Below are 17,553 nucleotides of genomic sequence, written 5' to 3' on the forward strand. Positions count from 1 at the left end.
ATATTTGGAGGAGATCTCAATTGCCTGTTTCAGGATAAAGGTAAAGGGACCCCTGACCATTAGGTCCAGTCGTGACCAACACTGGGGTTGCGGCGCTCATCTCGCTTTACTGGCCGAGGGAGCCGGCATACAGCTTCCGGGTCATGTGGCTAGCATGACTAAGCCGCTTCTGGCGAACCAGAGCAGCACACGGAAACGCCATTTACCTTCCCGCCGGAGCGGTACCTATTGATCTACTTGCACTTTGACGTGCTTTCGAACTGCTAGGTTGGCAGGAGCAGGGACAGAGCAACGGGAGCTCATCCCGTCGCGGGGATTCGAACCGCTGACCTTCTGATTGGCAAGTCCTAGGCTCTGTGGTTTAACCCACCCGCGTCCCAGGATAGGAATGTTTCAGGATAGGGAAACCTTAAAGCTGGAAGTGGCGCTGCCAGCCACCATCGTTCTGAATTAACAGGAACTTAGGAAGCTGCCGTCTGTCGAGCCAGACCACTGTTCCATCGGGCTCAGTATTGTCCGCACTGACAGGCAGCAGCTCTCCAGGTGGGGGACAGTCCCCAGTCCTACCTGTTGGACTGAGATGCTGCCAGGGATTGGGGCCTTCCTCAGGCAACACAGGTGGTCTACCGCTGAGCCAGATCCTTTCCCCAAAGGGAAAAAGCTCTTTGCACCAAGGTGCACCAGTGCCTCGAGCTCTATATTGTCCACACTGACTGGCAGCAGCTCTCTGGGTTTTTGGAAAGGGGTCCTTCTCAGTTCTTTCAGGGGAGGACGAGAAGCAGGGGCAGGGCAGTGGATGTGTGTGTCGGAAGGGGGAAGAACGTATCCACTGGCTTTAGGGAACATCACATCCCTCTTGCTCCCTCATCTCCCTGCTTCCTGTGACCTTGAGCACCCAAACAGCTGAGCTAACCCAGCCGGTGCTGAATCCCTCGCGAGGACCGGAGAAGTTAAATCTGGTTCAGGCTGGCTGCACAGCTGGGACATTCAAAGCATGCCTTGGATCAGGCCCAGGCCCATGTGTGTGTGTGTGTGTGTGTGTGTGTGTGTGTGTGTGCTTTTACTAAACACTTGTGCTGTTTCCCCTGTATTATCCATCTCCAACAATGGAGAGAGAATCATAGAATAGTACAGTGGTACCTCAGGTTAAGAACTTAATTCGTTCTGGAGGTCCGTTCTTAACCTGAAACTGTTCTTAACCTGAAGCACCACTTTAGCTAATGGGGCCTCCCGCTGGTGCCACACTGCGATTTCTGTTCTCATCCTGAAGCAAAGTTCTTAACCTGAGGTACTATTTCTGGGTTAGCGGAGTCTGTAACCTGAAGTGTCTGTAACCTGAAGCGTTTGTAACCTGAAGCGTCTGTAACCCAAGGTACCACTGTACAGTCAAACCATGGTTCTCGAATGGCTCCATTTTCGAACCTTTCGGCTCCTGAGCGCCACAAACCCGGAAGTAAATTCTCCGGTTTTTAAATATTTTTTGGAACCTGGACATCCTACACAACTTCCACTTGGGTGCAAGGAGCTCTTGTAACCAATCAGAAGCCGCGCCTCGGTTGCTGAACGTTTCAGAAGTCGAACGCTCTTCCGGAACAGATCACGTTCAACAACCAAGGTTTGACTGTAGAGTAGGAAGGGGTCCTGAGGGTCATCTAGTCCAACCCCCTGCAAATCAGGTATATGCAGCTGTCCCATGCGGGGATCAAACCTGCAACCTTGGCATTCTCAACACGACGCTCTAACCAGCCAGCTGTAGCCATCTTGGCTACAAGTCGCCACTGATAGCCTCCTCCTCCACGAATTTATCTAATCGTCTTTTAAACCCATCCAACGTGAAGGCATCGCTGCCCTGTGGCTGGGGAAGGGGTTTGGAGCTTTCTGAGGAGAGTTGGGGGCCAAATAGAGAGGTTCAGAGGGCCGCATTCCAGCCCCGGTCCTGTGGTTCTCCACCCCCTGTTTTGAGAAAAGATAGGATCCTGTGGAGACTACGTTTTCACCAAAGGGCATTTCGCAGGCTAACCAGCTATAACTTTATCAACGTGATTAACCCACTTTCTGCCCCTTCCCCAAATCACTCAGGTGAGTTATTGCAGCCCTTGCTCTTTGACGGCCGTTCTGGCTCGCCGTCAACACATCGCCGCGCTCCCAGGAATTTCGGCCCACCGCCTCCAGCTGTCTGTTTCCACTGAACTTGAGTGACCTTCATCTGTTGCATCGAGTCAAAACCTGCCCAGCAGCATATTAGAGGCCCTGCCAGGGCTGCCTTAGAGAAGAGGGCAGGAACCTCAGGCTTCTGGGCCAAATCCGGCCTGCCAGACATCTCATACCCTCCAGCGATTTGAAGCCAAAATCAGAGACGCCATCTCCCCGCTTTTTATCGCAAGAGTATGGCCGCCATTTCGGTTGCCGTGATCTCACGTGATTTTACGTTGCAGTTTCTCCCCCCCCCAACCCCCCCCACTTTTTTGGGGGGAGGGGAATTGTGCCACAAAATCATGGCAACTGAAATGGCCGCTGTTATCTCACAATGAAAAATGGGGTTTCCCATTTTTTCTGGGACACTTGCAGGGTATGGCATCTCTGTTTGGCCCTACCAACCCCCTCAGTTGCTAAGATCAGCAGAGGGTGCCCTCTTGGTTGTTCCTTCGCCCTCAGAAGCTGGGGTGGCAACGGCCTGGAATAGGGCCTTCTCGGTAGTGGCTCCTAAGCTGTGAGACTCCCTCCCCGCACAGGTGTGTCTGGCACCTTCATTATACAGCTTCTGGAGGATGCTGCGGACACATCTCTGTATCCCGGCCTTTGGCACCTGAGATGTATGTTTTTCATACCCACCTTAATCATACCCTACAAGTGCCACGGTTTTCCTACGGCATTCCTGGAATTGCAGAAGCCATCCCAGCTTCTGATTTGATCCCGGAATGTCCCATTTCTCGCCTCCTGTGCCCTTGCCGAATTTGGGGAGGAGGATGAGCCGGTGCTTGCAGCAGCAATGGCACTTATAGCGGTACTGTGCTCTTGTGGGAGTCAGCTGGCTTCCCCGAGTTCATGGCCCCGAAAGACACAGCCCAGTTTAATGTTTAATGGATTATTTTATTTTAATATTCTGTTGAAAGCCGCCCAGAGTGGCTGGGGAAACCCAGCCAAATGGGTGGGGTATAAATAATAAATTATTATTATTATTATTATTATTATTAGAGGACTGTTGGAGGGTATGCCTCACTTCTGTGATTGTAGGTTGTCTTAAACTATGCATAGTATTGTGTTTTAATTTCTGTAACCTGCCCTGGGTTCTTAGGATGAAGAGTGGAATTATTTATTTATTTATTTATTTCCCGCCCATTTGGCTGGGTTTCCCCAGCCACTCTGGGCGCCTTCCAACAAAATATTAAAATACTGTAATACATCAAACATTAAAAGCTTCCCTAAAGAGGGCTGCCTTCAGATGTCTTCTAAGAGTCTGGTAGTAGTTGTTCTCTTTGACATCTGGTGGGAGGGCGTTCCGCAGGGCAGGTGCCATCACCAAGAAGGCCCTCTGCCTGGTTCCCTGTAATTTGGCTTCTCGCAGGAAGGGAACCGCCAGAAGGCCCTTGGTGCTGGACCTCAGTGTCCGGGCTGAACGATGGAGGTGGAGACGCTCCTTCAGGTATACTGGACTGAGGCCGTTTAGGGCTTTCAAGGTCAGCACCAACACTTTGAATTGTGCTCAGAAATGTACTGGGAGCCAATGTAGGTCTTTCAAGACTGGTGTTATGTGGTCTCGGCGGCCACTCCCAGTCACCAGTCTAGCTGCTGCATTCTGGATTATTATTATTATTATTATTAATGTGTTTATTCTTCTTCTTTGTAGGGATCTTCCAGACCACCCATCTGTCGAGTGGGACACGCAGCTGCTCTCCGCTCTGATCCTTAAGCATGTCAAGACCAACCAGATCAATCTGGTAAGATGTAGCCTTGAGTCTTGCTTTCGGATATGGATGGGGGGTGTCACTTGCAGGTCACTCCAGATGTTGTCAGGTTCAAACTCCCAGCGCTAAGCCCGGCCAGTGGTCTAGGACCATGGTGGGTGTTAAAGCCCAGTAACATCTGGAGGGCCACAGGTCCCTCCTCCCCAATCTTAGAGCCAGTATTGTCCTACTGTGTACATGAGATTCAGGTAGGTAGCCGTGTTGGGCTGACGCAGTCAAAATAAATTAAAAAATTGTCCAGTAGCACCTTAGAGACCAACTAAGTTTGTTCTGGGTATAAGCTTTCGTGTGCATGTACACTTCTTCAGATACTCAGACGCACACGAAAGCTTATACCCAGAACAAACTTGGTCTCTAAGGTGCTACTTAGAGGAAGTGAAAGGTGCTACTTATGGAAGTGAGAGCTGGACCATAAAGAAGGCTGATCGCCGAAGAATTGATGCTTTTGAATTCTGGTGCTGGAGGAGACTCTTGAGAATCCCATGGACTGCAAGAAGATCAAACCTCTCCATTCTGAAGGAAATCAGCCCTGAGTGCTCACTGGAAGGACAGATCGTGAAGCTGAGGCTCCAAGACTTTGGCCACCTCATGAAAAGAGAAGACTCCCTGGAAAAGACCCTGATGTTGGGAAAGATTGAGGGCACAAGGAGAAGGGGACGACAGAGGACAAGATGGTTGGACAGTGTTTTCGAAGCTACCAGCATGCGTCTGACCAAACTGCGGGAGGCAGTGGAAGACAGGAGGGCCTGGCGTGCTCTGGTCCAGGGGGTCACGAAGAGTCAGACACGACTAAACTACTAAACAACTAAACAACAACAAGGTGCTACTGGACAATTTTTGTGTGTACATGAGACAGAGAGATGCCTCCTTGTAGGTCAGAGATGGGGGAACCTGTGACCCTTCAGATGTTCCTGGACTCTAACTCCCATGAGTCAGCAGGGCCCAAGTTCAGGGATGGTGGGAGTTGGAGTCACAAGATCTCACGGGCCACAGCTCCCTCCTGTCTCATCGTAGAACCAGCATTCCCTGATACTGACCTCAGGCAGGTGTCTTTGCTGCACACTTTTTGGTGCCTCTTTGAAATATTTTTTCTCTATCCAAATGTGTAGAAGTCATTGTGTGTTTTATTTCCTTTTGGCTACTGTGGATTGTAATAGTCTTTTGAAGTTTTTTAGATACCTGTTTTTAACTGGTTTTTTTTTATCATCAGGAGTTTTCATGTTTCAATTTACAGTGGTACCTCGGGTTACATACGCTTCAGGTTACAGACTCCGCTAACCTAGAAATAGTACCTCGGGTTAAGAACTTTGCTTCAGGATGAGAACAGAAATCATGCTCTGGCGTCGCGGCAGCAGCAGGAGGCCCCATTAGCTAAAGTGGTGCTTCAGGTTAAGAATAGTTTCAGGTTAAGAAGGACCTCTGGAACGAATTAAGTACTTAACCCAAGGTACCACTGTATGTTTTTGTAAACCACTTAGAAGTTTTCCTACAATCAAGCAGTATGTAAATTTCATTAAATAAATAAAGGAAGACCTCCATTCCTCCGCTGGCACCGTTACCACACAGTCCTGGCTTGACACACTGTGCGGAAGTTTCTGCAGTGCATTAGTTGATGCCAAAGTGTATTGAAGTGCGTGCCATAGAGATCTCTGCAGCTTCCAGGGGGTGGAGCTGCTCCCTTCGCTCTGAGGAACCCCCAGCCAAAAACAAGGGTGGGCAACTGCTCTCGATTTCAGCTGCGAAACTGACAAGCCGGGTGGGTGCACGCTGCGGCCCGATCCACGCGCCGACCTGAGCAGAATTCACAAGCGTAAACGCTGCTTATCCAGCCGTCTCAGGACAGAGGATGGAGGTGAGGTCAGCTGAGGTGGAAATAGCTTGCGGTGAGCTGGAGGGGGAGATTCCTTAAGAGTCCCTTGCATGATAAGTCTCGCAGATCAGGGAAATCTCTTGTTGACTGAATTCCTCCGCCATCTGCTAATAGCGAGAGCATCTTACAGCCCCAGCAGGTTCTGAGATGAGAAGAGGAATCTGCACAGCATTACCTTGTCTGCCTTTCTCCTCCTCACTCCAGTGGGGTCATAGTTACTCATTTTCTCTAATAATAATAATAATAATAATAATAATAATAATAATAATAATAATTTATTTATACCCCGCCCATCTGGCTGGGTTTCCCCAGCCACTCTGGGCGGCTTCCAACAAAACACTAAAGTACAATAACCTATTAAACATTAAAAGCTTCCCTAAACAGATGTCTTCTAAAAGTCTAGTAGTTTTTCCCTTTGACATCTGGCGGGAGGGCATTCCACAGGGCAGGTGCCACTACCGAGAAGGCCCTCTGCCTGGTTCCCTGTAACCTCTCTTCTCGCAGGGAGGGAACCGCCAGAAAGCCCTCGGCGCTGGACCTCAGTGTCCGGGCAGAACGATGGGGGTAGAGATGCTCCTTCAGTTATACTGGGCTGAGGCTGTTTAGGGCTTTAAAGGTCAGCACCAACACTTTGAATTGTGCTTGGAAACATACTGGGAGCCAGTGTAGGTCTCTCAGAGGCCCCAAGCCTTGCCTGGGGAACCGCATGGCCTTCCTTCGTTCAAGCGCAACACCAGGTAATGCAAAGGTGGAGGAAATCTCAGATTTTACACAGTCCAAGCCAGAAGCAGATAAATGGTTGTTTTCGGTTGGACAAAGGAAGTTGCCTCATGCCAAATGAGACCGTTCAGAAGGTTTTAAAAGTAAGAACATACGAAGAGGCTGTTGCATCAGCTCAGTGGCCAAATGGTCCAATACCCTGTTCTCACAGGGGCCGGCCAGAGTTCCACAGATTAACAATGCACCCCACGAACAAGTCCTTTCTTTCATCTGCCCTGCGTCTCCTGACTGTCAGCTTCACTGGATTCCCCACAAGTTTTGTGTTATGAGGGAAGCCAACCAAATTTGTTTTATTCAGCCTGCTCCCTCGCTTTTTGGAGGCTGGAGTCCCGCAGACCATTTTGCTCCTGCCACAAGGCTTCTCCCAGTATCTAAACCCCGATGCTCGTTGGAATTCTGAATATTTAAAATAAAAATAAAAATGGGGTCGCTTCATTTGTGAGTTTAGATCTACCCCACCAGAAAGTGGGCGAAGCCATGCCCAATCTTCAGTTTGGTCCGCCATGTTGAATCAAAATGGCGCCCAAGCATTGGCAGAGACCACCCCCCTCACCTTGAAAGTTTGGTGGCGATATCTCTAGAGGAGGCCATAGCAGGTGGCATCGTTTTGACGTCTGCCGCCCTTGGCCTCCCGTTTGAAAAGGCCGGGCAAGCTATCAACGTCATAAATAGCTCAACGATTGAGATATTTGTAGAATAAATTTGGAAGAAATTCTTCCAACTTTCCTTCTTCTTTTTTCTCTCTATTTTTCTCTTTTGTTCTTTATATATATGTGTGTGTGTGTCCTTATCTGAAATATTTATGTATTTGCAATATTTTGCTTATATTTTGTAATAATTATGTTACATTAATTAAATGCATAAATAGATCAACAAAATATATATATATTTTTTAAAACCCTCGACCGTGGGGGTGAGGCACTGAGGCGGTGGCTGTGCTGAGATTGGGTTTGTGCCAGGCAAGAGCAGGAAAGGGCCCTCTCAAAAGCCGGCCACACCTCTCCTCCTGGGCTTTTCTTGGGGTGCTCTGCCTGTTCCCCTGCCTCTTCGCAGAGCAATGTGTCTGTTTGTGTGAAGCCCTTCCTGGCAGCAGGGTGGAGACCTAGCCGGTAGGGAAGGCCGGGCAGCAAAGCCTTTGATCCTCCCTCTCTGCCCTTTCCCCTACTCTCTGGGCGGCCATGTCTCTTCTTGTGCAAGCGGGGAGGTGCCTGCGCCAGGGCAAAGCTGCTCCTCGTCACCCAGGGAGTCAAACCGGACCAGCAAGGAAGGAGGGAGGTGCTCTTCTTCTTCTTCCTTTCCTTTGCAGCAGCTGGGATAGCTCAGTCGGCAGAGCGCAAGGTGATTCATCTGAGGGTCCTGGGTTCGAGTCCCGCTCTGGGCAAAGAAATATTCCTGCACTGCGAGGGGTTGGACTTGATGTCTGCCCCTGCCAGCCAAGGAGTGGTCCAGCGCCCTTGGCCGCCCCCCTCTGACACATAACGCACCAGGGCAAATTTCCTCAAGTTTGTCCCTTTTCCACATCTGTGTTTTAAGAACTTGAGGGTAGTGGGAAAACTCCCAGAATGTAACAGACGACTTAGAGGGGCTAAATCCATAACCTTCTCAGTTACTGAATTTGTTTTGCAGTTCTTTCCCTCCAGATCTCCACCGTCCGTTGAATATCTAAACACTTTTGGCCTTTAGCTTTAAAACTTATCAATCACCACTTTTGGTCTTCTAGATTTCTCTCTTTATGTGTTTTAAGAGCCAGTGTGGTGTAGTGGTTAAGAGCGGTAGACTCGTAATCTGGGGAACCGGGTTCGCGTCTCCGCTCCTCCACATGCAGCTGCTGGGTGACCTTGGGCCAGTCACACTTCTCTGAAGTCTCTCAGCCCCACTTACCCCACAGAGTGTTTGTTGTGGGGGAGGAAGGGAAAGGAGAATGTTAGCCGCTTTGAGACTCCTTAAGGGGAGTGAAAGGCGGGATATCAAATCCAAACTCTTCTTCTTCTTCTTCTTTAAAGCCCTTTGCAGCCTAGGACCCTCGTACCTACGGGACCGCTCTCCCGGTATGCCCCGCGGAGGACCTTAAGGTCCATAAATAGCAACACCCTAGAGGTCCTGGGCCCTAAGGAAGTCAGATTATCCTCAACCAGAGGCAGGGCCTTTTCAGCACTGGCCCCGGCCTGGTGGAACGCTGTGTCTCATGAGACCAGGGCCCTGCGGGATCTGATTTCTTTCCGCAGGGCCTGTAAGACAGAGTTGTTCTGCCTGGCCTTTGGCTTGGAATCAGCTTGATCCCCTTCCCCTTTTTCCTTCCTCCTTCTGTGATGGAATTCCTATTTGGGGACTTCCCTGCCTTTTTTCTGGCCCACGTAGGACCAGTCTGGATAGTTGGCCTTGGTGAAGATTTGACGTTTTCTCCCCCCAAACAGTTTTTGACCTGGGCTTCCACTGAAATGAGGCTGCATTTTAAGTAGTATTTTAATCCCGTTTTTAAGTTGTGTTTTAATTATTTGTTTTTATCCCTGATGTTAGCCGCCCTGAGCCAGGTCTTGGCCTGGGAGGACGAGGTATAAATAAAATTAAATAAATAAATATTTTGCATCCTCAGGTTGCTTCAATTCCTTTCTTTTTCCTATGCGTCTACAAGTTCTCCAGGACCTAAGTTCACAGTCAAGATGCGTTATGTATGTTCTGTTTGTTGCACGCTTGAGAAAACGTCAATAAAAACCATTACTTTCTATGGGCCTGCTCTGGTTGGAACTTAGAATGTAAGAAGCGGCTGGGAGGATCTGTTCCAGCATCCCATTCTCGCAGTGGCCAACCTGATGCCCCCAAGGGAAAGCCCACAAGGAGGGCCTGAGTTCAAGAACAACTCTCCTCACTTGCAATTCCCAGCAGCTGGTATTCGGAGGAAGGCTGCCCTCTGGCCGTGGAGAGGCAACCTGGCCATTGTGGCTACTAACCACCTCTCATAGAGTTCACGAATTCATCTAAACCTCTTTTAAAGCCATCCATGTAGCTGACTGTCATTACAGTGGTACCTCAGGTTACATACGCTTCAGGTTACAGACTCCGCTAACCCAGAAATAGTACTTCGGGTTAAGAACTTTGCTTCAGGATGAGAACAGAAATCGTGCTCTGGCGGCGCGGCGGCAGCGGGAGGCCCCATTACCTAAAGTGGTGCTTCAGGTCAAGAACAGTTTCAGGTTAAGAACGGACCTCCGGAACGAATTAAGTACTTAACCCGAGGTACCACTGTATATCCTTGTGGCAGCAAGTTCCATAGTTTAACGGCATGTTGTGTGAAGAAGCTCTTTCTTTTATCCTATTGTATGTGCTGTTTTGCAGGGCTTTCACCTCCAACACAGGTTATATACCTTTCAATAAACTGAATGGGAATCAGGGTCCAAAGACCTCGAAATAGCATCTCCTGACACCCTGAAATCGGATCCTTCAGGGCATATAGCATCCAAACACTCCCTGCCCAAATCACAGCTGTCTTTATTTTATTATCTGTCTGCCTCAGTGGGAGAAAAAGGAAACTGGACCCAATCCACCACAAAGACCATCTCTATCAGGGTGGCTCTCCAGTCACTGAACTGTTTCCAAAAGAGCTGGTAGAGTAGAATAAGAACTAATTTTTCACCTGACAAATCGGTGCCTGAGTTTGCTGCTTCTTTTCTCGTCCTCTGCCCTCCCCATTGCCCTTTCCTCTTCTGCCATGTCTTTTAGACTGCTAGCTTGTATATAAGGAATGTCTTGTATCGGTTGACTGTATGTAAGCTGCTCTGGGAGCCGTTTTTGACTGAAGGGTGGGTTTAAAATGCTCTAATTTTAAATATATAAATATATTTTAAAGTATTGGATTGTATAAATCCTTCCTTCCTTACTCTCCTTTTCTCTTCCCTCCCCGCACAGGTAGTGACCTTTGACGCCAGAGGAGTGAGCGGTCACCTGAACCACAAATCCCTTTACACCGCTGTCAGGTACAGTCCTCCTATCATTCGGCAAGCAAGGGTGGTGCATTTTGGGGACACTTAAGACCCTCCCCGCATCCCATCTGCCCAAGACCTTGGACAGTCTCAGCTGCTGGCAATAATCCAGTTCATTCCATGGGCTGTGTCCCTCCTGGTCTGACACCCCACAGAGCCACAGCGAGCCACGGTAGACAATAGTGAGCTAGGTGGACCAGGGATCTGATTCGTTTTGAGGCAGTTTCCTATTTATATTACCTCTCTACTAATTACCACCTGGACTAGAAACCTGCTTTCTAGGGGGAAAGCCACAGATCAGTGGCAGAACATCTGCTTTGCATAGATAGATAGATAGATAGATAGATAGATAGATAGATACAGATAGAGTGTGAGAGAGAGATGTCCACCCCCATCGTTCAGCCCGGTCCAGCACTGAGGGCCTTCTGGTGGTTCCTTCGCTGCGAGAAGCCAAGTTACAGGGAACCAGGCAGAGGGCCTTCTCGGTGGTGGCACCCGCCCTGTGGAACACCCTCCCACCAGATGTCAAAGAGAAAAACAACCACCAGACTTTTAGAAGACATCTGAAGGCAGCCCTGTTTAGGGAAGCTTTTAATGTTTAATAGGTTATTGTATTTTAATATTCTGTTTGGAAGCCGCCCAGAGCGGCTGGGGAAACCCAGCCAGATGTGCGGGGTATAAATAACAAATTATTATTAATAATAATAATAATAATAATAATAATAATAATAATGTCTTCTCTGCCTAACCATGGGGGATTGGGAAAGGAGCAGGAGAGGAAGTGCTATTTTTCTAGAAAATAGGTGCCGGAACTCACACTGAACTCTTCCCTTGTTCTGTTATAATGGCAATGGCGCCCACCTGAGAGGTGCAGGAACTGAGCTCTGGTGAGTTCTGGCTGGGGAAGAAAGCCCCGGGGAGAGGAAATGTATACAGTGGTACCTCAGGTTAAGTACTTAATTCGTTCCGGAGGTCTGTACTTAACCTGAAACTGTTTTTAACCTGAAGCACCACTTTAGCTAATGGGGCCTCCTGCTGCCGCTGCGCCGCCGGAGCATGATTTCTGTTCTCATCCTGAAGCAAAGTTCTTAACCTGAAGCACTGTTTCTGGGTTAGCGGAGTATGCAACCTGAAGCGTATGTAACCTGAAGTGTATGTAACCCGAGGTACCACTGTATCTGTGTGTATAGAGAAAGAGAGAGAGAGAGAGAGAGAGAGAGAGAGAGAGTGTGTGTGTGTGTGTGTGTGTGTGTGTGTGAGAGACCCTTCCACTCACCAATCCTATCAACCCTTTCCCCCCATCCCTGACCAATCTCCCCCCTTTAAAACCTTGCTCACCCCCTCACCTATCAACCCACAGCTCACCCCCAAAGCCCTGCCAGCTTTTAAAGCAGCAGGGAAGTGTGCCATGCCCCGGGAAGGGGCTCCAGCCTTCCTGGGCCAGCCTGCCATTCTTCCGCATGCTGCAATACGTGACGACGCCATACATTCTTATTTCTATAGGAAGATATACAGAGAAGAAGAGAGGGGAGGGGAGAGTGTGTCTGTGAAAGTTCCCTGTGTATAGCATTCCCTGGATCAGGAAAGGCTGCCCCAGCTTCACTCTCCACACACACACACACACACACACACACACACACACACCCCACGCCAGCCGCAGCCGAGGCCGAACTCTAAAAACAAACATTCCCAAAATGGCAACGCCGCAGAGCTAAGCTGCCTGCAACCTCTCCCCTCTTTGGCCCGGCTCCAGCCCTCGCCACTCTTGTCTTTCAGGGACTGTGAGGACGAGGGATGGGGGGGAGTGGAAAAGGACTGAAACTCTCTCCCTCTCTCTCCCCCCCACCCCCCTCTCTCGTCTATGTCTGCAAAAGCGGCCCAGCTCAGTCCATTCCCATCTATAGTCTTAAAAGGACAGGATGATCGCAGTGGGGAAGGGTCTCTGCATTCCCCCCGCCCCGCTCACTCTCTGGCTGGGAAGCAGCTGTGATCCTGCCCTGCGGCTCCTCCGCCAGGCAGCCTCTCCGAATTAGCTGGCACAAGAACCTACGGTGCTGCCTTACAGGCCAGGTTGCCAGGTCTAGCCCAGTGTAGTCGACACTGACCGGCAGCGCCTCTCCAGGGTTTCATACAGCGGACGTCCCCAACCCCACAGTACTGGGGAGGGGAGGTTTTGAACCTGGGACCTTCTGCATGCAAAGCGGTCGCTCTACGAATGTGCCCCAACCCTGAGAAATAAAACAAGATTCTAGACCTCATGGTTCTCAGTTCGTAGGGACTTCAGAGCTGCCTTATACACAGCCATAGAGGTGTACCTAGGGCAAGGAGCTGCGTTGGCAACCCCCGCTGCAAAAAAAATCCCTTTTCCGTAAGAGCCACATTAGAAAATACAACTTTTTATGCAACCCAAGTGCTGTTTATTTCATTTATAAGAGATTTCTTACCCACCCTCCAGCCTAAGGTCCTAGGGTGGGTTGTAATAATAATAATAATAATAATAATAATAATAATAATAAAAAATTTTATTTATACCCTGCCCTCCCCAGCCAAGACCAGGCTCAGGGCGGCTAACACCCAAATTAAAACGATTGATTGAAATACAACTTAAAAACAAGATTGAAATACAACATTAAAACACAGCCTCATTTCAGTGGAAACTCAAATCAAAAACTTTTTTGGGGATGAAAACGTCAAGTCTTCACCAAGGCTAACTATCCAATTAAGCAAGAAGCCCCTATCCACCCGTGGCTTCCCTCCTCACCCGGTGACACACCATTTTGAACCACTGCAATAAGGATTTCTTTCCATTATTGCACAGAGTTCGGTAACTCTCTGGGTCTCTCCCCCCCCCCCCCGCCTGCCTAATCACACCCCACCCTTTTTGGCTGCAAGGGACAATGGTGTAACTTGCAAAAGGCAAGCTGGAAAGAGCAGCTGTGAGTGCACTGCTGCCGCTGCTGCCCCCTACTGGCCTTCCATGGAGCAGAAGAACACGGGAAGAGCTGGATGAGACCAAGTGGGGACCACCTGGGATTCCAGCATCCTATTCTCATAGTGGCCAGCCAGAAGCCACTATAGGAAACCTGCAAGCGGGACCCTCTCTCCCCTCCTGCGGTTTCCAGACGTTGACGCACAGAAGCATCGCTGCCTCTAACTGTGGAGGGCAGAGCGCATCCTAGGAGCCACCCATCGCCCTCTCCTCCTGCCTGAATTTGCCTCATCCTCTATTAAAGCCATCCAGATTGATGGCCATCACCGGCTCCAGTGGGAGGGAGTTCCACAGTGTAACTAAGCATGAATAAGGGCTTTCTTTTATCTTCCAAAATTCATCTCATTGAATGCTGTGTGTTTGTGTCTGTAAGAAGCTGCTTTGGATTATAGAGCTGGGGAGCTGAAGGGCTGCTTTCTCTGGCATTTGTATCCCTCCCTTCTTTGACGGAGTTTGGGGCATAATAATAATAATAATAATAATAATTTATTATTTATATCCCGCCCATCTGGCTTGGCTTCCCCAGTCACTCTGGGCGGCTTCCAACAAAATATTAAAATACCGTAATACATCAAACATTAAAAGCTTCCCTAAACATTTAGGCATGTGTGTTTTCCTCGTGTTTCGTCCTCACAACAGCCCTGTGAGGTAGGCTTGCCCGCTGCACGTTGCCTGGCCCAGCAGTCTTTACTGCTGGGGGGGGGTTCAAAAGGAGAAGGATCCCTGGCCCTGCTTTGCACGCAAGATCATTTCCCCTGGCTCGTTTTCCTTGAACTTTGATCGCGGCTCCAGTTCATCTGGACAGCGCGCAGAGAATGATGTGCGTAGAAACTAACCTACTGTACAAAAATTTACATGGGTTGCCCCGCCCACTTTTGCCTCTGGCCCCGCCCACCAGCACCATGTGGCCCTCGGAAGGTTTCCCAGAAGAAAAGTTGGCCCTCGGGCTTGAAAAAGTCTCCCTAACCCAACAGTTTTTGTTTTTTTTAAGTTTGATTAATGCAGGTCAGTCAGATTAACCATTTGTTGACAAACCGGTGTCACTGACAGATTTTAAAAGTTTTAGTCCTCCAAGAGGGCTGCATTGCTTGATGAGTGAGACTTTGCAATTCCGTTAAAGGTAGCTGGATTCAACCCCACGCGGTGTTTACTCACCCCTGTTCTGTTTGTATTTTGCAGGCACCTGCATTCCGAGAAGAAGTTTCCAGAAGGTGTTTATCATTGCTTATTTATTTATTATTGGGGGATTTTTCCTGGCCATTTTTTTAAAAGCCATCCAGTACAACTGCAGATTGCACATAGTCGTCCGGTGCAAAGAGAAGGGCACACAAACACACAGCACACCCAACACATAACTTTGCAACTCACAGCTGCAGGATACAATAGTGCTGGATGGCTTAGGCAATATTTTTGAGTGGTTGATTTGATTGCATTTATACCCCATATTTTTTTGCCAAGGTGGCAGATACAAAGTTCCTCATTTAATCCCCAAAACAACCCTGCAAGGTAGGTTAAGCTGAGCTTCAGGGCCGAGTAGGAGAAGAATCCGTACAATTATAGATTATTAATGAAATAATTGAAAAAATTTGCTGCCCTTTAGTGACGTTCCAAATGGCACGGTCCAAAGGGGCCTGGCCCACCTCGCCCAAGAGCAGAGCTGGCTAGGGGTGGGTGAGATTCGGCCGCCTGTCTGCAAAGTGCTGCTGGGGACAGGTGGGAACCCTGACCGCCACCGGCATCCCCTCCCAAACCACGGGCTCCCCTCAGCGCTGCTCCGCCACCGAGGCAGCTGCCCGCCGCCCACGACTCCTCCGATTGACGTCACCCTCTTCCCTGACCCACAATCGCCCAAGGCCCAGGGAAGGCCCGCCTGGCCGCTTTAGGCTAAGCTGATTCCAAATATAGCTGCCGTTCCCAGCAGGTCTTAATTTGATCTGGCAGCCATGAGAGGCTGTCACATTAGGAGGGCTTAAGTGGGGGCCTTGGAGGGGGGGGCAGCAGTGACGTCGGGGCCTGGAGGGCAGCCGACCCAAAGCGCGTCTGTCCGCGGGAACCACCTGCTCCTGTGCCTCCCTGCAAATCCCAAAATCCACCTGAGCCGTGCAGAGCTGCAGAAAGGAGCGCTTGCTATTTTCCGAGACGCCTCTTGCTTTTTGGCTTCCCGGCTCGCTCCACAAACAGAAGGGACGCACGCAAAAATATTCCCTCTCTCTCTCAACAATTCCGCCCCCCTGCAATTCCAGCTTCTGTCACTCACCCCCCCCCCCCAAATCTAACTTGCAAGGCAGCAAAGTGGGCATTTGATCCAAAGTATTAACGCAGCGCCTGCTGTCCCAGAGGATACGTCTGACGCAGTTCCCCAACCCCATATTTGAGATCTTAAAGCAGTGGTAACAAATCTCTTTCAGCCCAAGGGCCACAATTCCCTCCCAGCAAACCTTCTGAGGGCCACATGGTGGTGGTGGGTGGTGCCAGATGTAAACATGGGCGGAGCAAGGAATCTCAATCTGACCTTTGTGCAGGAGGCACATTTACACTCCCAAGTCAGGCGAAAACACTGAAGGAGGTTGCGAAGCAGGGCATGGTCTAGGGAGAGCCCCAAGGGCCACATAGCAAGGGCTGCAGGGCTACATTTGGGGCTTGGGGTCCCCATCCCTGTGTCTAAAGGGCTAAGGTAAAGGTAAAGGGACCCCTGACCATTAGGTCCAGTCATGACCGACTCTGGGGTTGCGGCGCTCATCTCGCTTTATTGGCCGAGGGAGCTGGTGTACAGCTTCCGGGTCATGTGGCCAGCAGGACTAAGCCGCTTCTGGCAAACCAGAGCAGCGCACAGAAACGCCGTTTACCTTCCCGCCAGAGCGGTACCTATTTATCTACTTGCACTTGGATGTGCTTCAAACTGCTAGGTGGGCAGGAGCAGGGACTGAGCAACAGGCGCTCACTCCATGGCAGGGATTCAAACCGCCGACCTTCTGAACAGCAAGTCCTAGGTTTAACCCACAGCACCACCCGCGTCCCTAACGGGCTAAGGCAGCACCCCCAAAAAGTTACGAGAGTAATTAAGAAACAGTCACTTTGAAACAATGCCACAAGTCGTGTGTTAAGAAACAGCTTGACACAGATTCCAGGGCCTTCTTAGAAGCCAGTCAAGGAGGAGCCCTTTGTGGGGCCACCACCACATGCCCGAAAAAGACCCCGTCCCTCGTGCCCCAAAATGCAGTATGCCCAGATGGCTAGACCATGGCTTGGACTTCTGAGGCCGGTCTTGAGACCAGGGGAAGTTCACCTGGGATGCCACGCAGCTCTTATCAGAGTAGACCTCTTAGAATGAATGGACCAAAGTTAGTCGTATCCATTGGTTTCAATGTGTCTGCTCTGAGCAGGATTAGCATTGGGTGCAACCTGGGGGGGGGGTGTTTCAGATAGCCTGGCCCCAGAGCTATTAAGTCCTGAATGTCGTTTACACCAGGCCAAGTTCAAGGTGCTTCTCTTAGTATATAAAGCCCTTAACAGCTTGGGACCAGTTTACCTGCAAGATCGCCTTACCCAATCTAGTCCCACTCGATACTTTGATCTGCAGAATGGGTGCAATTACAAGTGCCATAAAATGCCCATCCACATTTGTAAGAAATGGGCCTTTTAGTGTGGCAGCACCTGCACTTTGGAACTCCCTGCCTTTTGATATCAACCGGGCACCTTCACTGTCCCCTTTCGCCACCTGCCAAAAATGTCATTGTTTAGGCGAAGTTTAGGCGTTGTTTTAATGCTATGCTGCTTTTAGCTTATTACCGAGTTTAATTATTTTCCTGAAGGTTTCAAACAGTTGGGGGGGGGGTTCACAAATTCTTTTTGTAATCCGCTTCGAGGTTTTCTTTACAGCCAAGTAGGCTATAAGACATATAATTTGCAGAGAACGTTGCAGCAGCAAAGGGAAGATCTTACAGCGCCCCAGTATGGGTGGCCTGGCAGCCA

At 49.7% G+C, this 17,553-nt stretch overlaps 1 protein-coding gene across 1 annotated transcript in view; it reads left to right on the plus strand.

Annotated features, from left to right (window-relative positions):
• The window catches only part of PIGL (phosphatidylinositol glycan anchor biosynthesis class L), a 49,143-nt gene that overhangs the window by 28,450 nt on the left and 3,140 nt on the right, over nt 1–17,553 (plus strand). The window contains exons 3-5 of the mRNA XM_080983229.1: nt 3,848–3,938; nt 10,519–10,586; nt 14,761–14,792. Coding sequence (XP_080839355.1) covers nt 3,848–3,938; nt 10,519–10,586; nt 14,761–14,792 — 191 coding nt within the window. The remainder of the gene's footprint in view (nt 1–3,847; nt 3,939–10,518; nt 10,587–14,760; nt 14,793–17,553) is intronic.

The sequence above is a fragment of the Podarcis pityusensis genome (genome assembly GCF_964106645.2).
Source record: "Podarcis pityusensis genome assembly, chromosome: 15".
In the NCBI taxonomy this organism is placed as follows: Eukaryota; Metazoa; Chordata; class Lepidosauria; order Squamata; family Lacertidae; genus Podarcis; species Podarcis pityusensis.